The sequence below is a fragment of the Ceratotherium simum genome, chromosome 29 (genome assembly GCF_057802395.1).
Source record: "Ceratotherium simum simum isolate JZ-2026a chromosome 29, ASM5780239v1, whole genome shotgun sequence".
In the NCBI taxonomy this organism is placed as follows: Eukaryota; Metazoa; Chordata; class Mammalia; order Perissodactyla; family Rhinocerotidae; genus Ceratotherium; species Ceratotherium simum.
Window position 1 is genome coordinate 25,138,911 of NC_141928.1, and position 27,602 is coordinate 25,166,512.

The 27,602-nt window shown below is 40.6% G+C and overlaps 1 protein-coding gene across 2 annotated transcripts; it reads left to right on the plus strand.

Annotated features, from left to right (window-relative positions):
• The first annotated feature begins 605 nt into the window (after positions 1–605).
• TXNDC8 (thioredoxin domain containing 8) lies at positions 606–27,602 on the plus strand. Of its 2 annotated transcripts, XM_087419321.1 has the most exons (6): positions 606–629; positions 3,430–3,534; positions 11,413–11,472; positions 14,012–14,077; positions 26,555–26,620; positions 27,540–27,602. In XM_087419321.1, exons 1-6 carry the CDS (start codon positions 606–608, stop codon positions 27,600–27,602), a joined length of 384 nt encoding a protein of 127 aa, XP_087275447.1. The 2 variants fall into 2 exon arrangements, with proteins under 2 accessions (XP_087275447.1, XP_087275448.1); XM_087419322.1 differs by lacking the exon at positions 26,555–26,620.

Genomic DNA, 27,602 nt, shown 5'->3' on the forward strand with positions numbered 1-27,602 from the left:
AGGATGGTATTTACATTTTTAAAACATTGCAAAAACCAAGAATATGCAGGAAAGACTGCCTGTAGTCCTTAAAGCCCAAAATATTATCTGGTTCTTTACAGACAAAGTTTGCCAACCCCTGATCCAGTCCACAAGAGTAAAGTTTCATTACCTCCTAAATAATTAGAGCAAAATAAGAAAGTTTAGGGAATCTACGACTCATAAAACCAAATTTATGGGAAATCCCTCCAAAATCCTAAATGAAAATAACTTTCATCTATTTAATGTTACCTTGCTTATTTCTCATTTGGTGGTTGCAGGGGGTGAGGAAGGGAGAGAGATGCTTGGAGATAGGTGATAGAACATCAGAAATAGACACATTATTGGTACACAAGGTCTGCAGTTGGCTGATTCTTGGCTGACCACATGTTGACTAACTCATCATGGCATAAAAGTGAAATTAGCTCTGAGTCTGCCAAAGTTCTAGGTTCTGGGATGTCATGTTTAATGATGTCATAGAGAAGTTACCCTTAGATTCCAGCTAGGATCCTATAATTAATGAGATAGCTATAGTAAGCCAACTGAACCGCTAGAAGAGTTTTGTCAGCACTTCCCAGGTGTCAATCATGATGAGGATTATTAAAGACATGGCAAGTATTTATTTGGCTTCAGTGAATATTTCAAAAGAGACCATCTTGAGAACAGATTTGATAAACTTGAAGAATTATGTCCTTCATCGAGTACTCCTTCATTGCTCTGTAGCAAGGGGAGATTTTTAAATTCTTGCTCGTTGTGTTGTTTCTTGTGGGAGGGCACTGTCTAGATGAGTAGCCAAGAGACAAACTGATCAAAAAAGGTTTTGTTCCTCCCTGATTCCGATTTCTTGCTGACTCTAGCTGGACCCAGCCTGGCTCCTAACATCTCCCAACTGTACCTGCTCCCACTGACTCCACCTTAGTTGTACTTGGAAGATTCTGTGGAAGTAAAAGAGCCCACATATTTTCTCTTATTCTAGGAAAGAGAACAGAACCCCCAGACATGCCTACGAAATGGGGTAGGAAAAATGATGGCCAGTAGTATCAACAATCCCTTAGGTGGTATTTTATAAACCCACTTTCTATCCATTGCTCAATGTTACTGCCACAACAAATCTAAATACATATATAGGACGAGGATAATTATTTACAAAGAAGAAAATTGCCTCTAACAGAGAAGTTAAGGTCCTATATCATTTAGGGGTGGAGTGGGCATTAGAATCCAGACATTCTGATGCCAGGCCTCATTACAGGAAGGCCATGAGCTGGAGGAAACGGGGAGGGCATAGGGCCTCCATCCACCAACTCCCTTAGATTTAGACTTTTGATATTTTCCCCAAATGCAGCTATACATAAGGCCACAAAAATGAGACTGACCAGATTGAAAGGAGGCATTGCCATGTGACTTTGACATAAGAAAATGTTTTAAAATAGCACACATTTGCTAATATTTTTGGCACTTTTAAAAATTTTCCAGGAATCTCACAGAATAGCCCGGGGTCTCACTTGTCCCCTGAGAAGCCCTCTCCATCTCTGCCTCAGAGACCTCTCCTGAGGGTCTGTTGTCTCCTTCATGTCTTTATTCAAATGTCGCCTTCTCATTAAGGTGGTCCTTGGCCACCCAGACTATGATTGTAATCCAGCTGCCATCCTTCCTTCCTACTTTATTTTTCTCCTTTTTTCTTTATTAGCAATGATCACTAACATACTACTTATTTTGCTTATTGACCTTACCATCGGCTTCCCCCTCTAAATGTAAGCTCCATGAAGGCAGGGAATGTTTTGTCTGTTTTTTTTTTTTTTTTTTGTCTACAGCTATATCCTAGCAATGTATCCAGTACCTGGCATAGAGTAGGCCTCAACAGGTACGTGTTGAATCAATGTGTATACTATGAGGTATCCCCTTCAGAGAACTTAGTCAAGTCAAATTCATGGGTCCAACTTGGCCGATTTACACCCTAACAACTACTGAGAAGTGGAGGATGTTGGGGGCTTGTGAGGATGGCATCTATCATATAACTTCAGAAGCAAGTGAGACATGGTGGCTTAGCATGGCTTTTTGACAAGTTAATTACCCTCTATCCTAGAGGAATATTGATAAAGGAAGAGAGTGTATCTTCTTTGAATTATCAGTTCTAACGGCTTGAAACAAATCAAATGGCAACATAATTGTGAAGATTCCCCTATTATAAGCAGTATGCCATTTGTATGGAATTAACCCCATCCCTAATTCCAGTGACAGGCCCTGGGATTGACTTAATCCAATTAGTGATCCCATCCCCTCGTCTTAATGTTGGTCCAGGGATGAGCACAGGATGCAATTAGGGCCGTTGACAGGGAGAGTGAGCCCCACTACTATGAAGAACTCAGGAGATGATTTAGGGAAGTGGTTAAGGAAATGGACTCGAGTCAGTCTGCCCAGGTTGGCAATGCCAACTACACAGTGCACTAGCTGGTTGACCACAAGAAAATTAATCAGCTTCAGTTTCTTCATCTGTATGAATGGGGGTAATAATAATAATAGCCACTCCATAAGGTGGTTGTAAAGATTAAGGAAGAGAACACCAGACACAGAGTAAATTAGCTATTATTGTTGCAATTCCAGTGAGAAAAGGAAAAATAAATCTTGAGCAGAACACTGTATATTAGCATGTCATTCATTCATCAACTAAATATTACCATGTGCCAGTTAAGGGGCCTTGGAGACGCAGGAGGGAATCAGGATTGAGTTCTGTAGGGACTCGGTGAGGAGATAAGCCATGTATAAAATAACTAGTGTAGGACAGTCACTGTTCATAAAGCAGACAAGTATAGATGCAGTGATCTGAGGTTCCAGGAAGGGAGGCCTTACTTTACTTAGATGATATGGACAGTTGATGGAAAATTCACTAAGACATTCAGCAAGAAGGATGTCAAATCCTTAAATGTATGGTGTTGACTATAGCTTTAATAATAATCTATCCCACCCCAAAAAACAAAAGCAAGAAATGATTCGAGGTGTTAGATTAGTTCTTCTCCTTTTAAAATTTCAGTATGAAGGCAAATTTAGGTCCCTGTTTAAAAAAATAGATAGATGTCCACCTTGAACAACCGTTCACCCCTACACACCACCCCTCATCTCTCACGGGCCAATCACAGTTTCTCCAAGGTAACCAACCATTACCAACCACTATTACCAACCCATTTGGTAAACAGATTCGTAAACTTTTTTTGTGGATTTATTATCATTGATGTGTACTTACGACGATAAATATATATGACCTCAGGACATTTAGGAAAGGTTGAGTCACCTGGAGAACAGTAGGGTGGGGAATCTGGTTAAGGTTTTTAAGAACTAAACTGTCATTTTATTCTCTGCCAGACTTTTTGAGATTCAGTGATTGTGCACATTTTCTCATTTGTGTTCTTGTCTCAGGATGAATTCAAAACATTTTTGAAAGCTGCTGGATGCAAACTTGTAGTGGTACAATTTTCAGCAAAATGGTGTGGTGCTTGCAAACGGATTTGTCCTCTTGTTCATGTAAGTATCACCAGTCTCTATTTCACAGTTTTGGAAGGAATTAAAGTCCTCAGATATTTTTCCCAGGAAATCTTAAAAGGCTGGCACTTATGAGCCATTATGGAATCATAGTTTTTTGGAAGCATGCTGATCAACCTGAAGATACTATACTGAGATCTAGTTAGATAATTAGTACACATACCAGAAGATTAACACTACTTATCTATTGATAATTCTGCAAGGAACATCAAATGTGCAAGAGTACAATTGTACAAATGAATGGATTATTCATAATAATGACACTTTACCAACGTTCCAGAGTTCAGAACTTCCAAATATTGGAATAGATTACAGATAAACATTATACTTGTAATATAAAAAAATAAACTGCCGCCAATCCTTCAACCCTATTATCAGAACAAATCATGTCTTACATATTTCTTTCATGTCTTTAATCTACTTTGTAAAATATTCTACTTAGTTGCAATTTGATATTTACATTTGGATCTTTTTTCCACGTACACATTGTTTTTATAGAGTCTCCAGATAATTTTAAGGTCTATACAATGTTTCATCTAATTAATTTCCTATTGCGCCATTTAAAAGTTTTCACCATTTTATTTATTTATTTATTTTTTATTTAACATGCTGCAGAGAGACCCTCAGGGCATTTTATTTTCATTTCTCCTTATTGTGCAGAAGTTTCACATTTATGGTCAATTTTGTGAAATCTATTCCTTCAAATACAAAGAAGTTTTGATTCCTCTACACAACTGAAAATACTCTTGTTGATTTTCAGCAAGATTTCTCACATTTCATCTTTCTTGACTTGAACTCTTAAACCCAGGTGAATTAATTCTAACCACAATCACAACCTTTGACATTTAAGTAAAAAGAAACTTATAACCAAATAGAGAAATTGGCTACATGACATCTCAACATGCATTCTATGCCTAAAATTCTTGGACTATCCAGGGGGAACATTTTAATATGACAGGCTCTTCTATTCTGACGCTCAAAACTTTAAGAGAATCCCCAATGTTCAGCTTCGGGAGTATTAATATGCTTACATGCCACAAAGTCAAAGCTGATCAAATTCCAACAGCCAACAAGAATCATTTTCATCAAGTACAATGAAATCTGAGGCTTGGTAGCCTCCTCCTCGCTTCACACCTTGAGGCCCTAAGAGTGGTGACAGCTCTGCTGCTGTTATGTCCAGGCTCCTCCAGCTCTTCCTACACCCATCCTTACCTTTACAGTTCGTTATCATTAGCCTTTTGGAGATACATCTCCCCCAATTATCCTAACTTGAATGTGCCATCTATTTTCTGTTGGAATTCAGACTAACGCAAACATAGTTTTTAAATAAATTTTGGTGCATCCACACTGAAATACTATTCAGATGTTAAAAAGAATCAAGTAGACCCATATGTAATAATGAAATAGTCTCCAAGACAACATAGCATTAGGTAAAAATAGCACAATATAGAAAAATTTATATAGTATGGCCCCATTTATGTAAAACAGATACAGATATGTATGTGTAAACATTTACGTGTGTGCATACATAAACATATATACTATATTATACGTAGACAAAGGGGAACACAAGGATCTAGATTTGTGTCTTCGAGCTCACTTTGAGCTCCCTCTCCCATATGGTCAGCTCTATTTCCAATGCTCTCTACAATATTTTTTATCTCATCAATTGTGTTCTTCATCTCCAGAATTTCCGCTTGGTTTTCTTTTAGAGTCTCAATCACTTTGGTAAGGTACTCCTTCCGTTCATCAATTTGACTTTTGAGCTCACTGAACTGTCTTTCTGAGTTTTCTTGCAATTCGTTGAGTTTCTTCATGATAGCTGTTTTGAGTTCTCTGTCAGTTAGATCACAGTCTTCTGTGACTCCAAGTTCGGTTTCTGGAGAGTTGTCATTTTCTCTCTGTGCTACTGTGTTACTGTAATTCTTCATGGTGCTTGATGAGTTGATCCCCTGCCTGTGCATTTGTGGTAGTCAACACCTTTCTTATTTGGGCAAGGCTTTGGTTACTTTGTTCTGAGCTGCTTCTGACTGTATCTGAGAGCCCGCACTTTGCACACTCCACTGCGTTGTCAGTGCCCTCCTTGTACTGCTTGTGCCTCCGAGGTTGCTGGTGCCTTAGTGCTTACAATGTTGCTGCAGTCTCAAGTGTCACCATTGGGGTCACCAGGCTTCGAGTACTTCTGTTGCTTCCAGGGTGGCCTGGGTCTCCTGTTCCTCCACTGGCTCTCTGCAGGTTCCCCACGGGCTCAGGTGCTGCTGCTCCCTGGTTGTCTGGGGATGCTGGCAGCACTGATGCCAGAGGCCCTGGGTCCACAGGTGTGGCTGTTGCCGCCAGGGGCCCAGGGTCTTGGATGCAGCCCAGACAGCTGGTAGAGCTGGCGTTGGGGGATGCCGCCACTGGGGGCTGGATCACGGGTTCTGCTATGGTTCCTGAGGCCTCAGGTCGCAGGTGCCACCCGCCACCGATGGAGGGGGGGCGGGGTGGAGGGACGGCAGGGGCCAAGCCGAGAGCGAGCGTCGCTGCTGCTGTGCAGCCTCTGCTCTCCGGCGTGCGCCGGTTTGCTTTGAAACCTCCGCTCAGGGCGCCCCGCCCCAGTGGGAAAATCCGCGTTTTGGAAAGTGTTCCCACCGCTGCAGAGACCGGCGCAGCTGCCGGGGGAGGGGGAGGGGGCTGGCTCACCGGCGCCGCTCTGTCCGGAGTCTTCAGGACGTTTGCGCCACTCCCGACTGCTGGGGAAGGGGCTGGAGGGGCAGGGGCTCCACCGCCACGCGTGCCGCCTGTGTCCCTGCAGCCGCTGTTGCCCCCGCGCTGCTGCGGGTGTGACGATCGGGCCCCGGATCACACTGCGGCGGAGGGGGATGGGGAGGGGGCTGCTCGCCTAGCTCACTGCCGCCCGGGTCCGCTCCACCCACCTGCAGGTGCGGAGATGCCTGGATCTCTCAGGTGCTCTGGCGCGCTGTGCAAGGAGTCCTTTGTTAATCAATGGATGTCCCACTGGTTGTAACTTACAGGAGACAGACGCAGGGAACAACTCACTCCGCCATGATGCTGACGTCACTCCCCGGAAGGACGTATATCAAGTCTTTTTCTGTGACAAGGAGTGAAAATTGAGGGAAGATTGTGAACGGGAGAAGTTCACGTTTTGCTTTATTTTTCTGATAATGTTTGAATTTTTGCAAGAGAATGTATTCATGTATCATGTGTGTAATTTTTTTATGCTCATCCTCCATAAGGGGGTTGAAGAAAAGCCTTAACCTACCCTAGGTGACTTTATCAGTCAGAGATCAAAGCAGGAGACGGAAACCAAATGAGACAGAAAAGGATTTTCATACAAGGAATTAAATGCTTATAAAATCACTGGAAGACTGGATGAATGGGCTCTGGATTGGAACTCCATGAACAACTCTCAGAACAGACCTACCTATGGGGATCCTAACTTTGCCATAATCAGAAGTGGGGAGAGATGGGAGGCCACCAATGGCAGGGGGAAAAAAAAAAACATCAGCAGAGCAGCAGTCAAGGAGGCAGAACCAGAGTCAGGAAGCTACTGCTACCGTCGCTGCCTCTGGACATCCAGTAAGCTGATGCCTGGACACTGGATCCCTGAGTCTGGCTGTTGCTGCTGCTGCTGTAGCCTGCAGCACAACTACCTCCCAGTACACAGTCTTACTTTCCTGCGGGAATATCCAAAGACAGAAAGAAAGTAGCTTCTGCCTTCCAAGTCTCACCTGCATACCTCTCATTGGTATCGTTTTACCAATTTGCATCCAGAACACTAGCTGCTAGGGAGTCCAAGGAATCATGACCTTTTTTCTTTTCCAGGCTCTGCAGGAAGGTGGAATGGAAATTAACTAGCTAAACCATTTTTCAAGGGGGTGGGGGGAGGAATTTAAGATATTTTCAAGACACACGGAAACCAAGTTTACTACCTACAGAGTCTCTGCTGAAGGATGCATTGCGACAAGCAAAGAAGTGAGTCACAAGAAAATGTGAGTTTTAAGAAGTGATATAAAGCTTTAAGTCTTGAGTAAACTCCACAGTCCCATTTGATCTGGGCCTTGATGACTAAAACCAGGGGTCAGCAAACTTTTCTGTAAAGGACCAGATAGTCAATATTTTCAAGTTTGGGGGCCATATGGTCTCTGTCATAACTACTCAGCTGTGATGCTGTGGTGCAAAAGCAGCCAATGGCAATACACGAATGAACGGGCAAACTGTGTTCCAATAAAACTTTATTTACAAGACTACATGGAGAGCTGGATTTGCCGTAGTTTGCTGACTGTGAGCTAAAAGGATCACCAGGCATAGAACCCTGGAAAGAGCATTTCTGGAAAAGGAGAGGTTATAAATTTCTTGAGAAACTGCACAATGTAGTCATGGGCAGGCAAGTAGTCTGTGAGGCTAACTTACAGTGAACACAACGGAAGTGGCAACAAATGAGCTTTGAAAAGGAAGTTGAGACAAGATCAAGAAGAACCTTGTGTAAGCTATAGTAACCAAAACAGCATGGTACTGGCACAAAAACAGACACACAGATCAATGGAATAGAATCAAAAGCCCAGAAATCAACCCACACATCTATGGACAGCTAATCTTTGACAAATGAGCCAAGAACATACAATGGAGAAAAGAAAGTCTCTTCAACAAATGGTGTTGGGAAAACTGGATAGCCACATGCAAAAAAATGAAAGTAGACCCTTACCTTACACCATATACAAAAATTAACTCAAAATGGATTAAAGACTTGAATGTAAGACCTGAAACTATGAAACTTCTAGAAGAAAACATAGGCAGTACGCTCTTTGACATCGGTCTTAGCAACATATTTTCAAGCACCGTGTCTGACCAGGCAAGAGAAACAATAGAAAAAATAAACAAATGGGACTACATCAAACTAAAAAGCTTCTGCACAGCAAAGGAAACCATCAACAAAACGAAAAGACAACCTAACAATTGGGAGAAGATATTTGCAAACCATACATCTGATAAGGGCTTAATCTCCAAAATATATAAAGAACTCATGCGTCTCAACAACAAGAAAACTAACAACCCAATTAAAAAATGGGCAAAAGACCTGAACAGACATTTCTCCAAAGAAGATATACAGATGGCTAACAGACACATGAAAAGATGTTCAACATCATTAACTATCAGGGAAATGCAAATCAAAACTACAATGAGATATCACCTCACACCCGTCAGAATGGCTATAATTAACAAGACAGGAAACAACATATGTTGGAGAGGATGTGGAGAGAAGGGAACTCTCATACACTGCTGGTGGGAGTGCAAACTGGTGCAGCCACTATGGAAAACAGTATGGAGATTCCTCAAAAAATCAAGGATAGAACTACCATATGATGCAGCTATTCCACTCTTGGGTATTTATCCAAAGAACTTGAAAACACCAATGCATAAAGATACATGCACCCCTGTGTTCATTGCAGCATTATTCACAATAGCCAAGACTTGGAAGCAACCTAAGTGCCCATCAAGGGACGAATGGATAAAGAAGCTGTGGTATATATACACAATGGAATACTACTCAGCCATAAGAAACGATGAAATCCAGCCATTTGTGACAACATGGATGGACATTGAGGGTATTATGCAAAGTGAAATAAGTCAGAGGGAGAAGGTCAAATACCGTATGATTTCCTTCAGTAAGTAGTAGATAATAACAACAATAAACAAACACATAGGGACAGAGATTGGATTGGTGGTTACCAGAGGGGAAGGGGGGAGGGAGGAGGGCGAAAGGGATAATTCGGCACATGTGTGTGGTGATGGGTTGTAATTAGTATTTGGGTGGTGAACATGATGTAATCTATGCAGAAATAGAAGTATAATGATGTACATCTGAAATTTATACAGTGTTATAAACCATTGTTACTGCAATAAATAAAAAATTTAAAAAAAAAATAAAATAAAAGTAATACACGTTAAAAAAATAAATAAATAGAAAAAAGAAGAACCTTGTGTTATAACTTAATGAGTTGCTGTAGAGAGTCAGAAGAATTTTAAGAAGGGTTTTGCCATGATCAAATGTGGGTTTTAGAAAATACTTTTTTCAGTGTTGTATAAGAATGGGTTGGAAAGACTGAAGACAGGTAACCCAAGGTGAACAACAATCTCAATGACAGGTTTACCAAAACTAGGGCAGTGGTTTTTGGAGAAAAAGAGAAAGATCAAGTTCAAGAAACATTTTAGAGTTAGGATCAACAGAATAGGTGAGCAAATGGTGACAGATTATGTATAAGGAAGAACAGAACAGAAGGAAGAGTTGTTGTTTGGGGGAGGGGGAGAATGAGGGTCATAGGTGGATGGAGTGGGATACTCAAGGAATGCAATGTCCATAAGGGAATCCCAATCTGACAAGGAACCCATATCTGTACCATGTCTTCTGGCTACTACTTGATACAAAAATGACAACTGCCATATCCTTGTCCATTTCCTGACACACTTGAGAGGCTCTGGAAACTTCATAAATAGAACCTGACCCTGGAATTAGATGTCCACATAGGTTAAACCCATTACCGTGCTTCCTACTGGGGAACATCCATTTATCTTCAGACTTGAAAAGTGCAAGTCAATTGCCCCTGAGTTCTTGGGTGACACCACTTTCCTTCCATACTTGGAGATGCTGCCAATCAAAATCAGCGTCTTTTTTTATCTGAAAAGTACTCCAAAACTGTAATGACCTTTATGTCTGTTTTCGAAGAGATTTTCCCCAATTTCACCACCTTGATGAGCCTCTGTAGAAAGAACTCTCATTTCGGTCACGATCCATGGACAGACAACAGGAGAGAATCCCCACAACAGAGCTCTGCACATACCCACTCATCACCCCAAGCCATGCTTCTTCCTGCTTCTCCATGGGAGCAGCCTGCCGTGCCAGCTCCGTCTGTGATTGTCTCTGCTTGCCCAAGCTCTGGACACCTCACATCACCGTCAGAGAGAAGTCTCATTTGAAATAGGTCACTCACTGGAAATGCTTGAGATATGATGGTAAAGCAAACAAATCAATATGCTGTTAAGTGTCCTTAAAATATGAACACAGCTGTCTGGAAAAAAACCCCAGGAGCTGACATCCACAGGCTGCTGCTGCTGCATCCACCACTTCCAGACCCGTTACCAACACCATTGTTGCCACCGCTGCCAAAGATGCTTCCAGAACAAAACCGAAGCAGAAGAGAGTTTTGCATCTTAGCTCCTCCCACCTTCCATTTTCCTGCAAATACTTTCCATTGGCAGAACCTGAATGGAAGACAGCTGGCAAAGGGTCCTGGAAAATCTAGTTTCAATACATAGTCAAGAAGTATGGCAATGGGGGCTAAAAGCAATAGGCTAATAGTCAGTTCAAATATTTTTATATCACTTCGGTCATAAGAGCTTCTACCAGCACCAACCCGAACACCTCCCAAAAAGCCTGGCGAAGAGGAGAAGGTAAAGGCAGAGTTTGGGTATTTGGTTCAGAGATCTGTATTTTGAAGACCACTGAAGGCAGACATTTCCCCTACCCCCAGCAAAAAGCTACTTAGCCTGGGATAAGTCTGGACCCACCACATGCATTTCGTTGTTTCTTTGCTTTGTGTCCTTTTCCAACTTTGAAACTCTAATCTTTGGTTTGTTTCTTTAGACTCTTGTTCTGCCCTTGACCTTTGCTTGACCTTAGCATCGTCTGACATTTGACGTCGGTGCTTCAAGTTCTAGGCAGTAGCGAAATGGCAGAACGATGCTTAGTTCTCTTAAACAACATTTTGGTTCATTTCTTGTTTTTTGCCAAAAGACACTTCTAACGTGTAATTTAATATTAACACTAAACTAATAGGGAATTTTTATTCTTTTATTTTGAAGGCAATGTCTCTGCAATACCGAAATGTAATGTTTGCTAATGTGGATGTGGACGATTCTCGGGTAAGAATCTTAAATCCTTCATGTAGATATGTAAAATCTGAATGTAATGTCATTGAGAGCACTGACTCTGTAATTATATAATCAATTTAGAGTCAAGTAGAACTTCACAATTTTTTCTGATAAGGTGTAGTAAACTCCCTCATAACGCTCTTGTATGTTTTGCCTTTGAAGTAGAACTTCACAATTTTTTCTGATAAGCTGTAGTAAACTCCCTCATAATGCTCTTGTATGTTTTGCCTTGCTTTAAACAAAAAAACCCCAGCAAATATATGGCTCTCCTGCTGTCCCCCTTCCCTCCCATACTATGGCAGACTTCACTAATCACTCTCAGTGTTCTCAGTCACTTGCTCTGGACTTTGCCCCAGAATCCTGCTAGGCAGAGTTGCTCCAGGTGGACAAAACCAGTTGGTTGGCATTGGGCTCAAGGTCAAAAATGATTTCCACCCCTGTAATAGATTATTAATCGATTTCTAAAACCTAACTCAGTGCATAACAAACGTTTTAGTACCTTGCTTTCCTCTTGCCATATTTTGTGCTTTTTTGTGGAGTTTTTTAAACATCACAAGGAATTCAGGGAAATCCTTCACTCATATTCCTGGAAGCTTCCTTCCTCACCTCACCCACCCAAAAATAATCAGCCTCGTGTCCTCAATCAAAAGGTGCCTTATTAATATACGCAATGTGTCTGCAAAATTATTCTTCATAACATTTGTTCATTTATAATGAGGAAAAGTAACAATAACAAGCGGCCTACGCATAGGTTAGATTGAATTTGAACTTTAGAATATAGTAACAAAAAATCTGTCATTCACCCATTCTGCCCTGTAGTAGTTTTGTGACCTATGATCAGTTAACCTCTGTAAATGTCAGTTTCTTCATCTGTAAAACAGGGTAATAACACTTAGCAGAATATAAAATGAGATAATATACATAAAATAGATGACATAGTGCTCAGAACATAGTAGAAGTTCCCTTTCCCCATTTTCTTCAAGCTTCATTAAAGTGTGACAATGTTTAATTGTCCTTTAAGATGAATCATATACTGTGCATTCAGAATACAGAGCTAGGATCATTATCTCTGTGTCTGGTTTTATATTCACAGAGTTGTGTAACCATCACTACAATCAAGTTTAGAACATTTTCATTGCTTCTAAAAGAAATGCTTTTGGAGTTTTAGCAGTTACTCCCAGACCCCTCCATCCCCGAACCCCAACCCTAGGCAACCACAGATCTACATTCTGTCTATAGATTTGCTCATTTTGAACATTGTATAAATGGAACCATGCACTACGTGGTCTTTTGTGACTAGCTTCTTTGGTTTAGCATAAGTTTTCAAGGTTCATCCATGTTTTAGCACGTATCAACACTTTGTTCCTTTTTATCGCAGAATAATATTCTGTTGTATGGATCTACTACATTTTACTTATCCTTTCATTCGTTGATGGACATTTGGGTTGTTTGCACCTTTTGGCTGTTATGAATAATACTGGCATAAACATTTACATATATGTTTTCTTTTCTCTTGGATATATATCTAGAAGTAGAATTGTTGGGTCATATGGTAACTCTATGTTTAAATTTTTGAGGAACTGTCAAACTGTTTTACACAGCAGCTGCACTATTTCACGTTCTCACCAGCAATGTGTGAGGGTTCTGATTTCTCCACATCCTTAGCAACACATTTTCCTGTTTGCCTTTTTGATTATAGCTCTTTGTCTTTTAAGGCAAAACAAAATACACAATTTTTTTGATAGTAATTTATTAGTTATTGTCATTGCTGTGGTCATGAAAATTATAGTTTAGTGAGCGCGCGCGTGTGTGTGTGTGTGTGTGTGTGTGTGTTGGAGGTGGCAGGGGAGAGATTTTGCAACATGAAATGATCAGTATATTAGACAGAAAAGTCCAATTCTGTTGATCCTGTGGGTGGCTAATTTTCTTATGACTTCTAAACAAGATAAGATAAACAAAAACTGGCATTTGAAAGCAGGTTGTAATGGATTGAGACAATTGAAATTCTGACATATTTTCTTGTCCATTGGCTCCAAATGTTTCACAAAGATAGGCAGTGAAGATGACCAGGGCTTAAAAGAAAGAAACGTGTAAGCCTTACTTAAAATGCAAGACCTTTACATCACCTCCTGTCTGAAGTGTGCATTATAAAGAGACCTTTACTCTTTATTTTTTCAATCTGCTCTCTCCACATTGAGATCCACTGGGGCCCTTCTGCAATCCTTCACAAGATCTTTTAAATAGAGCTCATTCTGTCCTTCAGTCCGTCCTGTTTTGACCTCCGTCTCTCACCCCTCTGCTAGAGCTCTGGGATGAGAAAGCTCAGGGCTGCTGGGAACAGTGATTTTCTATTTTAACATTCCTGGAGGCTTTGCGCGTATGTTAGAAAAGTTCTTGGCAGGAAAATCTGCAGGGTATCAGCTGTCCCTGGGCTTTCAGGCATCCCTCCTGCAAAGTCACCAAGTGCCATACTTGGTACAGAGAGAGGATACCAAAATTGTGATTTCATGCCATTTCTTTTCCTTCCCAGGAGTTGGCCCAAACTTATCACATCAAAGCAATACCCACATTTCAGATGTTCAAGCAAGCCCAGAAGGTATGTTTCCACGGTAACTGGCAGATTGAAATAGATTATAGAACCATCAGAGTCTAAAAAAAAGGCCTGGGGTATCCTGGAGGGATGAAACAACTGTATTTATTTTTAATCTTAGCAATGTAATTCTTAGTTTCTGAACTTTACATATTGGCAAGGGGTGAAAAAATGAGTGAATTATAATAAATCTCCCCATTCAGACCATCTGACGTGTCAAAATCCATAAGAAATATCCCACTATTATCCCTATCTGGGACAGAACTATCAGAAAAAGGACATGATTAAATTCTTGCACAAATTTATATAAGTTGTTAAAAACGTGTGTGGTAGTGTTAATCAAAAACTATCACAGGGCAATATAGCCAATGGTTGACCATGTAGGTTCTGGGTACTGATTGCTATGGTTCAAATACCAATTCTACCACTTCTCAGCAGTTTACCTAAGAAGCTCTTTGTATCTTAGTTTCCCTATCTGTAAAAACACGGATCATAACAAGTTTTTCCCCTGACAGGGTTGTTGTGAGAATTAAATGAATTAACATGACTATAGTCTTTAGACCCATCCTGACACGCGTTAAGTGTTCAGTACGTTATGGTAGTTGTTATCTTGAAGATGTTAATGGAGTAAAATGTCTAAAACACATGGTGTGTGATGAAACTAGTAATTACATACAGAAGCATTGACAATTGTGCACACCTTTTGAAAGGGGATTTTGCAACACTATTAAGAGGAACAAACTATTCGTTCCTTTTCACACAGTTACAGTCATGTGTCATTTACCGACGGGGATACGTTCTGAGAAATACGTTGTTAGATGATTTTGTCATTGTGCAAATATCATGGAGTGTACTTACACAAACCTAGATGGTATAGCTTACTACGCACCTAGGCTGTATGGTACTAATCTTATGGGACCACCATCGTATATTCGGTTGTTGACCGAAACGTTGTTATGCGGTGTTTGACTGTATCCCATTCTTGGAAACTTTTGCTACAGAAACACCTCAATAAAAAGTAAACCTCTAAGTATATAGTAATTGTAGCATTATTTCTAATAAAATATGGAAGCAATCACAATGCTTTTTTTAGTAGAATGGCTAAGTGATTTATGATACATCTACTCTATCAAATAGTATACAATTAAAAAGTGTTATGAAGAATATATGTAAAGTTAAAAAACTCATGCTTAAACTTTGTAAGGATTATGTCTGTGATATAAAGAATGGAAGCATTTGATATGCTAGCTGTAGAATTTTATTTTCAGTTTCTGTTTGTTTGCATGTATTTGCTGTAATATAATTGGTGCAATAGATTTAAATTAATTTAATTAATTAAATTTAATTATTCAAAATATAACACTATTCCCTCTCTTGAGTTTTTACTCAAAAATTGAAGGTATTTAACTTATGCGCCCTCAACCTCCCCCACCTACATGTCAAAGTGTTTATGTGTCATCTTACATTATCTTCTCCTTCTCTTCCATCTGAGAAATGCGGATGTTTCCTCCTTGGAAATCAGTTCCGTCCACCACACCTTGATTGCTTTCCCTCCCTTCTCTCCAGGCCTCTGTCCATCACTTATCCTTTTTTAAGCCTGGTGTTTGGACACTTGTTGTCTTTGCTACCCAGCTACTATTTTCCATTCTCTATTAACAGTTCTCTGATTTTCCTCCAGGGACCATGACCTTTCCCATTCTTAGTCTCTGTGCTTCCTTAGGGCCCCATCTCCAGGCCTAGACCAATCAGTGAATTCCATCTCCATCAGAAATGGGCCTTGACTCCAGTCAAGCCAATCCAAGCCCAACCAGAGCTAATTCCAGGACTTTCTTAAGCAGCGAGGTAAAAGCCTCTGTTTTGATTTACTGGATTTGAACTTGGGAAGATATGAGGTTGAAGCTACTCTGGCTAGCTTGCCATCACAGGGAACCTGAAAAGGAAGCCACTATACAGAGGAAAGCAGAGTCAAGCCAAGAGGTACCAATCGCATTGATTGAACCCAGAATCTCTTCATGCCTGAAGCCTTAGCTATCCCCGTAGATTCTTATGTAAACTTTGGGTTGCTTTTTCTGTCACTTGCAACCAAAAAATTTCTGATGAGTGCATCTAATGTTCTCTCAGACTCCTCTCCTTCATTTCGTGGTCTTAATTCTTGAAATAGTAGAATATATTGACTGCTTCCAGTTCTCCTTTTCCACTCATTCCCTCATCTACTCTCTTCAATGTCATCAAGGATCTTCCAGCATCTTATTTAAATAGCCATTTCTCAATGCTTGTATTCCTTGGTTAACTATCAGCTTCTATATTCTAGAAACTTTCTCCTTTTTTGGCCTCTATCTCTGATCCCTCCCCAAGCTCTCCTCTGGCTTCTTTGTCTCCTGCTATCCTAAAATGTGTTTCCTGTGGTTCTATCTTTTTCCCATTCTCCCTCCTCTCCTGTAGTAATTTCATCCCTACTTCTAGTTCCAGCTGTAAATACCTTTAACCTAGACAAGTGCCATAGCCTTTCTCACCCGCAAGTTCACACATGCTCTCTTTTCCAAATAGATCCTTGCAGAGTTTATGTGTGTCATTCCCTTATTTAAAATTCGATGCTCCTTCCCTTCCATTGCCTACAGAATCAAAAATAAACCCTTGTATTCAAGTCTGAATTTCCAATTTCTCTGTAATTTTGACCCAATCTACCTTTCCAAGCCCATTTTGATTTGACTCAGATCTTAACGTCATGTATTTTTCTCCTACTGTTCCAAGCACTTGGAGGAGTTCATGTCTGATTGGAAACCCCAGTGTCTAGAAGAATCCTTCCTAGACGGAAAATACTTATTTTGTGTTTAATTGGTGAGTAAGTTGACAAATGAATGAAGGAGTGACTACTGCTGTCTTTCCCCTGCATCCCACTGCCAGCTCTGCCTCCCCTCCTGATTCTGTCTCCTACCAGTCCGACTCAGGGAAAGTTTCTCTCCAGCTCAGAATAGCTTTCTGGTTTCATCCCCTCTGCAGATGGTATTGCTTGATGGCTGCTACTCAACAGTTTGTTCTTCATTTTATGAAACAAAACTTTGCGTTCTCAATTGATTATGTGTCTAGGCTCTTGAGTGAATCCATAGCTATGTTTTTGAGGGAAGGCTTGGCCCTGCTTGGTCTCAGTTCTGTGTGGAAGTAGAAGAGCTCTCAATTAGGGGTGGGGAGACCTTTTATAACCAATTATTTCTTAACTAGTGTCTACAGGGTATGGATCCCTTTGGAGCTGATGGAGCAAAATACCTAATAGCAATCTAGGGATCGCTAAGGATCTCAAATTTGAATTTTCTTCCAGTTAGCGAGTGGGAAATAAAATTAACTGAATTGATGACACTGTCCATTAAGCTGATCTACCTCCCTATATTCGAATTCCAGAGTTGCCCAGCAAGCCTCTGATGATAATATGGCTGCCCATGTCCCAAGAAATTTTCTTGAGAATTGAATTTCTCATTGAATGGTACTAACTTAGCATCTTGGTTACGGAATTATTTAAAAAAAACAACTTGAGATCATTTATGTCACAATATATAAATGAGTCTACTTCTAAACTTTGTATATGTAATCATATCTCTAGAAAGATTGAGACCTGGATTAATTTAGATATCATTTGAAAACCTACAAAAAAGATTTGCAATGCTGGCTCCACTTAACAAAGAATATCAGCCTACTGTGCAAAAGACGAAGGCCGAGAAAAGAGGGGAAGAGACACTAAAAAGACAGTATTACAAATCTTTTATTTCTTTTGACTCAATCGCCAGCATTTGGTATCTAAGTAGCCCCCTGTAGGGCTTCTGCAGAGTCCCTACTTCTACCACTGCATGCAGAGCTGCAGTCAAACCATGAGACCTCTGAAATTCCCCCCAGGTTCTGCTTTTCTGCACAGGTCTGCACAGGAAAATCCCTGGAACCAGAGGAAGTTTGGTGTGGCCAGGCAAAAAGACCAGTCCATGTGAATTTCCCTCCTCTCTCAATAAAATTGACTAGCAAGGCTGCCAGTGACATTCACAGTTTTCTTGGGGGTAGAGAAAAATTAAATTCACTGCTTTGAAACCGCTTCCATAAATGTGTTCCTCTCTTTCATCTGGGACAGCACAACTGAAAACTGACTTATTGAAGCAGTTAAGTGCTATTTATCTAGTATTTAAAAAAAAACAAAACCAAAAAAAACCTAGAGTCCAATTTCTATTAAAGAATGTTATAAGAAATGTCATCACATTTCTAGTTAAACTTCTGGTGAAGAGCCACTATCCATTATGCTTTTTAAAATGTATATTGCATAAAAACCCTTATGATAATTCCTCATGGAACACAGAGTTGGAACTATGATCTGCTTCCTTGCATTAGATCAGAAGATTTAGGGAATCCCTTGGATTTCTCTTTTCCACTGCTGCCAAGAGTCTCAGGGTTATCTCCTCTACTCAAATGCCTCCCTTATCTGCAGTTTCCTGGCATTCCCTGGCTGCCATCTCCACACTGGATCATCCTTTAATGGTTCTGTTATTTTCTCTTGCCCCTGATTCTAGCTCATTTCAGATATGTTCCACATGCGTAGAATATGAACAAAACAAAACTTCAAAAAACTAAAGCAAATGAAGCTATAACAATGACCCAGGACCACAGTGAATAACAGGCATTCACTGGTGCTGGAACTTTTCATGCAGAGGTTGGATGCACATCTGGCAAGAATGTGCTATAAATAACAGCTGTAATTATTTCACAGTTTTAGGGCAAAGGACAGCCATCACAAATTCCAAGTAATAAATAAGGTGGGCTTGTTCCTTCCTGCTGGATTCCTCAATGTTTTCATTTAGGACATCACATCATGTTCCAGTAAGATTAATTGTGGTTAAAAAAAAATGCATTCCTGGGTTGTCTTCCAGATGGGGAACCAAAATCTTGGTTGATTTTTGTAACCAGAATATTACGCTGTATTCTATCATAAGTAGTTCATAAATTTGGTTTATAGACCCTCTTAAAATTCAATAAAAACTATAAACTCTCTTTTCAGAAAAATACACATATGCACATAAACTGAAATGTGCATATGATACTAGGGAATTCATTGAGCCTCTGAAGCTCATCAGTAGATCCCCTAGGTTAATAACATTGTTTTCAGACCAAAGTTGGTGTATGACTATGGAGTCGGGGAAAGGAAGAGTAACAAAGATTTAGCAAGTCTTGGCCGACTGCTAAATATGGGCCAAAAGTTGGTTCCATCTTTCATTCTTTGATATGAAAGTAAAATGCTTCCCAAAGCACTTACGTCCACTCATAAGAGTGATGGGATATGGGTGCATAGATGCTAATAAATGAGTTATTCACACATGAATGAGCTCTCATATTAAGTGGGCAGAAGCTCTTACCCTTACGCTTGTGGATCACAGAGCTCCTGCTGATGTCATGGAAGTCATTTCCAGCAAGCATTCTCCTTGAAGTAGGTACAGAGATAAAAAGAATCCCGAGTAGGCAGCATCACTGTGTGATAGAAAGAGAACAGGATTGGAAGCAGAGGTCGCAAACTCAGTGTCTCCAAGGGCCAGGAAAGAACAATACGTGGGACAATAGGAAGTGAAGAGGGTGGTGGTTGGTCCCTGGAGAATCACCCTCCCAAATGTTCGCTGTGCAAGTTGATAAAAAACAGCGCTTGACCCATCCCCCAGAAGAGTGTCTGGCTAGTTTTTGCCATCGCTGGAGTCAAATAGTTGTAGAGTGAACCCAAGGTCTGCCTCTTATTAGTGGGTGACCTCGGGAATGTGCCTTAACCACCATGTGGCTCAATTTCCTTCCCTGTGAAATAGAGACTATATCATGTGTCTTTGAACTATTGTCATGAAAATTTGTGATAATGTATATAAAGGGCTTTAGGAGTGGGCTTTGTACTGACTATAAAATGTGGCTATTGTTAGAGCCCCAGGATCTATCCGTGTACCTATCTCCCTGAAAATGTATACATAAATAGAAATTTGAAAATAAAGGTTACAAGAGACCTCTAAAGCTCTTTGAATAACTACAATATTTGTATAAGCTAAATCATCTTAGCATTCGGGAGTTACCTGCCCAGTGATATTCAACCTGTTAAGGATCGTGTTAGCCACAGAAGGTTCTGCATGAGGGGGGGAAAAAACAACTCTCACATGGTCTTCAGTCCTCTGAAGGGTCTAAAGGGTCAGATCCCTAAAAGCCCCGTAAACTACTGATACAATGGCAGAGACTACTTGACTGGAGGGCTCAAGAACTAAGTGAGATGGAGGGAAAGTTGGAGAAGTGCAGCAACCATTTAGCACCAGTAAGCAACCTTCAGCACCATTGCTAAAGATGCTGCTCTCCGCTTTAGCAATTGAAAGGCAGTAATTACTTGTGTACCTCTATTCTCCAGGGCAAGGATTAGAGTGAGGCAAGTAGGGCAGGATATTGCAAGTATAGGGTGGAATCCTGTCTTAATTTGAATTTTTGAAGTTTTGTTCATCGTGGGTTTTTTGCATGAATTTTTAACTTTTAAAAATATTTATTGAAAGATTATTTATCTTGATTACTGAGTTCTTGAAGCCTCTTAAATTGTACACCCTGGTCCTAGTCCTAAAATTCAATGAATTTTAAATCATGGAAATATAGGAGTGTTTCATTCAGTGATTGGCCAGAAGGACTTACAAGACTCAGTAGCAGGTTATACTCATAGCTAAGATTTATCACAACAAAGAATACAGAGTAAAAGCATCGGGAAAAAGATATGCATTGATAAAGTCCAGAAAGTTCCAGTACAGACTTCTGATGTTCTTCTTTGTCCAAGGACACATAGGAATGCCCTCTCTCTCTAGTAGTGAACTTCAGGGAGATGTGTGGAGTGTCTCTGCCTAGGGATGCCCTTTTGAGTCTCAGGGTCTGAGGCCTTTATGTGGGGACTGGTCACACAGACATATCTTGCTAGACAACCATTGCTACACAACCAGCCTTGACAGTGGACACTCAGGACCTCAACAGTAAAACCAGGTGCACATCATCAATATTGTGTTTATGCAAAGCAGCTTGACAAGGCAGCTGGGCATGGTCCATCGCTCCAGGTCATCAATCACTAACACAAAGAATACTTGAGAGGGCCACCTTCCCTGGGGGTTGGTGAAGGTTCCCTTATGGTTCTCTTGGAGACATGCAAGGAGTAAGCAACCAGACCTACTGCATTAACTCTTTTCTCACACGGAGTCATGGGGAAAATCAAAATATCGCCTTTACTATAAGTAGCAGTGGTACTAAATTGTGCTAATTGAAGAACGTAGCTTGGACCCATGTCAACAGACTTCCTATTAGTCCTTGAAGCCTAGACCTTGAGATGACCCACCTATGAGAGAATCCAGGGCTGCAGAAGAGAAACTTACCTACCCAGGTGAAGGAGATATTGCTGCTTTTCACAATTATCAAACCCCAAAAGTGAGGACAGAGGGCGATAGCCTTCCAGACCTGTCTATAGAAGGCAGATCTTAGGCTCACTTCAGGTGTGCTTTCCAGTAGGAGAATGGTGGGAGCAACAGGAGACCTGTCCCTTGAGCAGAACACTTAAAAAGAGAGAGGATGGGCATAAGCTCATTCCTTTGTCTAGGCTCAACTGATAAGCTCGCCTCTGAATTTGGGGAGAAGTCAGTGAAGGGATATAGGAAACGGGTATATTTTCCCAGGACTGGAGAGTTGAGCAGATTCTCCAATGGAAACATGAGAACAAGAGTATATGCCATTGAAGAGAATGACTCCAAAACCATTTTTATCCCCGAGAACAAAGTTCTATCCCACACTTCCAGTAATGGGCACAATGACATCTCCTCTGGCCAGAGTCCAAATCATTTTTCCTATTCTCAGTGTGGCTTGAGATGAATTCCCACAACATTAGACTCATGCTCCTTTTTTGCTTCAACAGAAAGCCACATTGTACTGAGTAACTAGCTCGCAGGCAGCTTCATGTGTCTCTTCAACAACTTCAGTTGATGTCAAGGAACAAGGATTGGCAGACTATGCCCTGAGGGCCAATTCTGACCCTCCACCAGTTTTTGTAAAGTTTTACAGAAACACAGCCATGCCCATTTGTTTAAATACACTATATTTTCTATGGCTACTTTCGCACCTCAATAGCAGATTGAATAGTTTCAACAGAGACCATGTGGCATGGAAAGCCTAAAATAGGTATGTATTATTGGGCACTTTACAAAAACATTTGTCAGCCCCTAGCATAGAAGAAAAAAAGCACTTTAGCCATTATTTATGCCACCAGTGCTCTAGAAAAGTTATGTAGGCAGAGTTTCTGAATCAGCTACAAGAAAATGAAAGTAAATTAGTATTTTACTGAAATCTCACTGCTGGAACAAGTTGAGAAGATTAGATTATAGATAGATTAGAAAATAATTAGATAATAGATTGCTTTTATATGCTCTTTTCTTGAATTCAAGTGAATTTCTTCAATTCTTAAACTCAAGCTGTTTAAAACAGACCATTTCTAAGAGGTTCTGTCTTCTTGATTTGGTTTTGCTCAACTCCAAAAACCTTAACTGAGCTGCTTGCATTTGCAAGGCCTGCCCTGGGTGTTGTGAAAGTCAAAGGGGAAGTGTACAAACACCTGCAGTGTGATGCAGATAGTTCTAGGGAAGGAATGGGTCTGGGTGGAGTCAGAGAAAGAAACCAAGATAGGATCAATCAGTGACGAACACTGTCCACCTCTCAATGGAAGGTTGAAGTACCTTTATAATTTCCCTTGTTAGACATATCCTTCCCATCTTATTAATAAGACTTAATGCCTTAGTAAACCCTTCATAAAGAGACAAAAGAACATCACACTATTTCAAATTATCAAATTTTATTTTACATACAAATATTTCTACAGCTGTCTCCAAAAAAGTGTCGTGCATTGGTTGGTTGGTTGGGCTTTTTTATTTGTGTTGCTATTGTTGCTGTTGTTTTGAGCATTCGGTTGTTGTTTTTAACTGAGTATAGATGTCTGGAAAATTGTTGAGCTTTCCTACAGCTGGTCCAAATATTATTTCAGTATTCACTCAACCAATTGTATATCAATCTGCCAAGGCGTTTCATTATAATTATTCTATGAGTGCATCATTAATCAGACTCCTTAATTTATACTCTCACAAGTCCATTTGTTAGGAAGGGACCACTGTCTCCAGCTCCTTTGCATTTTCTCAGTAATAGTAATAGACTTTTTGTAGGTGATTGAATGTCTTTGGCATAAAGAATTGCCTCTGGTTGGACCTGGGTGATGGTAAATTCTCTCTATTTTTGTATACGTTTGAAAATGTCCATAATGAAAGATTTGAAAAAAACCTGACTGTTGGACATAGGTGGTTCTGTTATGCCTGGATAGCCACCCCATATCCCATTGGTCTCTGCAAACTGGAGCTTATCATTTTAATTAGCAGTCTTTACTAGGGTGGCAGCAGTGCATGTAAAATGAAGGCATTGAGAAGAGGGAAGTAAACATTGCCTCCTGATTCTTCAGAGTGGAGCGTGCCTTTGAGAGGTACAGCCAAACATTCAGGGTAAAATGAGGGGCAGAAATTATATGCTAGTTGCCTTGCATACGTATCTCTTCAAAAGAAAGCTACTTATGAAATGAGCTCTTATCAGTAAACTGTTCCTCATTCATTAACTACATTTATTAAGCACCTGTATGCAAAGCCCTGTGCTAGATAGGAGACACAAATATAATATTTATCTTTGGCAAACTGGACAGAGAAAGAATAAAACAGGTAACTCCTAGTCCGTGAAACTTAATACTACTCAGAGTCTTAGACCTGTATTTCAGTGACCAGAAATCAGCTTAGCTCAACTCGCTTCAGGCCTAAAACCATTGAATAGAGCACATAAGTGTAAGGTTCTGGGTACTAAAAATATGGAGGAAGAAATAAGGTACAGTCTTCCATCTTTGGTCTGGTGCAAAAGACTCTTTAATATCAACTCTTTAAATCAACTCTTTCATAGTGGATTGCACATGGTACTGTGAGATCACAGAGAAAGACTTCAGGGAAGACTTTATGAATTAAATCTTGAAGTATGACTAGCAAGTGAGAAAAGATGAGAAGAAGCAGAGAGTTATAAAATACCATGGGCGTGTGTCAGGAATTATTTGATAATAATACAACAATCATATGAAATTATAAAATTATCACTAGAATATGAGCTCCATGGGGGAATTTTGTCTGTTTTGTTCACAATATGTCTGGCTCATAGTAGGCACTCATTAAGTATTTGTTAAACGAATAAATGACTCCAACCATAAAGTGTTGCTGAAGGTCAGAGTTTAAGGCAGAGAGCGACAATTGAGGAATATACGACAAATTCAAAGAAACCCTGTGAGAAGCATGGATTTTATGGTGATAGAGAAACATTGAAGAATTTTACAAAGAAGGATGGCATGACTGGATTTGTGTTTTTGAGCTTCAAGGAGGAGAGGGATCTAAGGGGCACAAGACTGGAGACAGAGAGACAAGTTATAAACTATTGCTAAAGTCCGGGTGAAAGTTGATGAGGTAAAATCCACGTATTTCATGACAACTTTAATGTCATCTAAGCCACCAAAATGGCTAACATGAAAAAGACTGGCAGTATAAAGTATAAAACCTGTTGGGTATCTCCTACTAAAGCTGAACTCAGCAATCCCACTTTCGGGTGTACAACAGAACCCAACAGAAATGAGTGCTTATATGCCCCCAAAGACGTCCCCATAAAGATATGGAAAAGAATGTTCCTAGTAGCACTATTGGTCAAAGGCAAGATGGATAAACTGTGTGTAGTCAAGCAATGGAATACTAAAACACACTGAAAGATGAATGGACTGCCACCACACAGATAAATCTCATAAACATCATGTTGCGTGTAAGAATGCAGATACAGAAGAATACACATTGTAGAATTCCATTTATCCAAGTTCAAAAGCAGACTATATTATTTGATGGTGAAAAATTCATAGAGTATTTTTTTTCCTATGATGAACAGTCCTTTGGGTATAGGGTAATGTGTGGGAGGGAGGTGTCTGGCTACTGGTAAAGCTCCATATCTTGATCTGGACATGGTTATGCAGGTGTGCTCTCTTTTGTAATAACTCTCCAAACTCTATACTTAGAATTTGTGCAATTTTCTGAATGTATATGAATTTTTTAAATGTGGCCTCGGTTTCCTGGCTTGAGTAACAGGGTGGGTGATGGTGCCCTGTGCGGAGTTCAATGTACCTAGCAAGAGGAGGAGTCAAATTCCACAGTAGCCAAGGCTCTTATTTCACTTGTGGCTTCTGGCTGCCCTTGGTGGCTGTCCAAGCGTCACAGCACAGGCATGTCATAACCTCTTGGCCATGGAAATCACCCCTCCCTAGAAATCTCCCTTTAGGACTGTGCCCTCCTATTTCTTACACCCCTAGAGACTGTGCCATTAGGGGCAGTCTCCTCCAAGAAAAGAAACCTATCTTTAGGAGCTCCCAAGCTCTCTTTGGCCCCCCACTGCCCTTTGGCAGTGGGGGAGGCCCTAACATAAGCAGTCATAATCAGATCTTCTAGAGTTATTGTCATAAGGATAACAAAAATGTTATCCTTGGATAACATTTGGATAGGATTGGCTAACTTGGATAGGATTACATATCATATCTTCTTATAGACCACTGGGGGTCCGGGAGACTGTCTAGAATTACATGGCAGTGGTCATGGGGAACAGACACACCTTAGGAACTTCTCATCCCTTCCTTGCCAGTGTCTCTCTTCTGCTCAGCTGTAACCTGCGCCTTCACTGGAGTCAAGCTACTCCTGAAGCAGTGGAGTAGAGGATAGAGACTCGGGAGGAATCTTGGAGAGAAGCCACAAGAAAAGGATAAGTGGGATCCACTGCAAAGTGATGCCCACCCTTCCAGCTCCCATGGGGACAGACAGACTAAGACTGAGGTGGAACCCCAAAACCTCTCACACCCTGCATTCCACCCCAGCATTGCTTACAGGCAAGAGGCGAAGCTCCTTTAAGACCAGACTGAGCTGTCTAGGAAGGCCTGCTGCCCCCGAGTGAAAAGTGTTAACAAAGCCTGCTCCTCTCTCCCAACCTCTAGCCCTATGGAGCATGCTAAGGCTTCCTTTGCCTCACTGTAGTCCTGAGCTTCTTGGTAATGGGCTCAGTACTCCGGTCACTGGGCTAAGCTTAGCATTCTTTTCCTGCTCCCTGCCAAGTCCAGTCATTCAGGTGGCAAAGCTCTGCCTGTGTTCTTGCTAGGACCTCTCTTGGCACCTTCTCTTGGTACCTGACCTCGGAGGATTATGAAACTCCCTTCATGCCCTAGAGCACCATCCAGCTGCCACCTGACTCTTAGGAGAGAGGGACTTTCGCAGATCCTTTCTGACACCCTCCCCTAGTGGCCAAGGCCAAGAGAACTATTTATAGAGGAGATGGCTGCAAATCAGACAACCCAGATAAATCATGAAATTCTGCACCCACACTTAGGTAACCCTATTCTCAAGATTCAAAAGAGCACTTTGCTGTTATAGAAGTGGATTCATGAGCAAGCCGGTAAGTGATATGGGATAAAGATGGAGTCACAAGATGGGTTTACTTTCAAGGAACAGAATGAACCATGATGCCCACAGGCAGCACCCAGCCAGAATGCTGCTGCCTGGGGAAGCAGAATCATTAGATGTGGGGATAGTTTCTTCTCTGCTGCACACTGAGCATCGAAGTTAGTTCTAGACTTTTCCAACCCTTACCTCCAAGTCCTAACACCATTTCTGGCTGCTGAAACCTCCCAAGTCTTCACTCAATCCCAGCCTCAATTTACCCACACTCTTCCTTCTCTCCAACTACCTCATACAATTGATACTAAAGTTATAATGAATGATAAGGGTCTTTAACTTCCATACTTCATCAGATATAAGATGCTCATTGACAGATGCTCCATTATTTTATACACTACTTAGAAGTATTCCAAATAAAATAGAACATGCTATCCAATGTGAAATGCATCCTGAATCAGAGATGTGAAAATCTGAAAAGAAAATGTACTTCTTAGAATCAATTGATTATAATACTATTGCCTGGGTAGAAGTCAGGGAATGGGAAATCACAAGCCATTTGATTTCAGGAAGTAATGTATATGAATTAACAAGCCCTCGATACCAATATATAAAAGCGCTGAGAAGTTTCAATGATTGAATGTCCTCATTCCCAACACCATTATATATTTTAGATCTTAGTTCAGAAGAATATTATGGAGAATCATATAAATCTGCAAAACATTAGCATAATCAATTTTGAAAAGGTGCCAAATAATTAAAACATTATGAATTTAATGTGCATTTATGTTTAAAGTACCTTGCAGATGATGGAAATGAGAAGAGGATAATTTTACAAACAGAACCAAACTCCTCAAAGCTTCAACATCTTTGCAATATTTGAATCAATAAATATTTCACCTTTGTGTATTTGTGAACAGATTTTTGAACTTTGTGGAGCTGATGCTAAAAAATTGGAAGCGAAGATTCAAGAACTAATGTAA

What these genes read in the sequence shown, in the direction of transcription:
- TXNDC8 (XM_087419321.1), top strand. Translation starts at nt 606, where the DNA reads ATGATGAGGATTATTAAAGACATG. An exon ending in GGATTTGTCCTCTTGTTCAT is followed by an intron (nt 3,535 to 11,412) that starts GTAAGTATCACC and finishes TTTATTTTGAAG; the next exon opens with GCAATGTCTCTGCAATACCG. An exon ending in GTGGATTCATGAGCAAGCCG is followed by an intron (nt 26,621 to 27,539) that starts GTAAGTGATATG and finishes ATTTGTGAACAG; the next exon opens with ATTTTTGAACTTTGTGGAGC.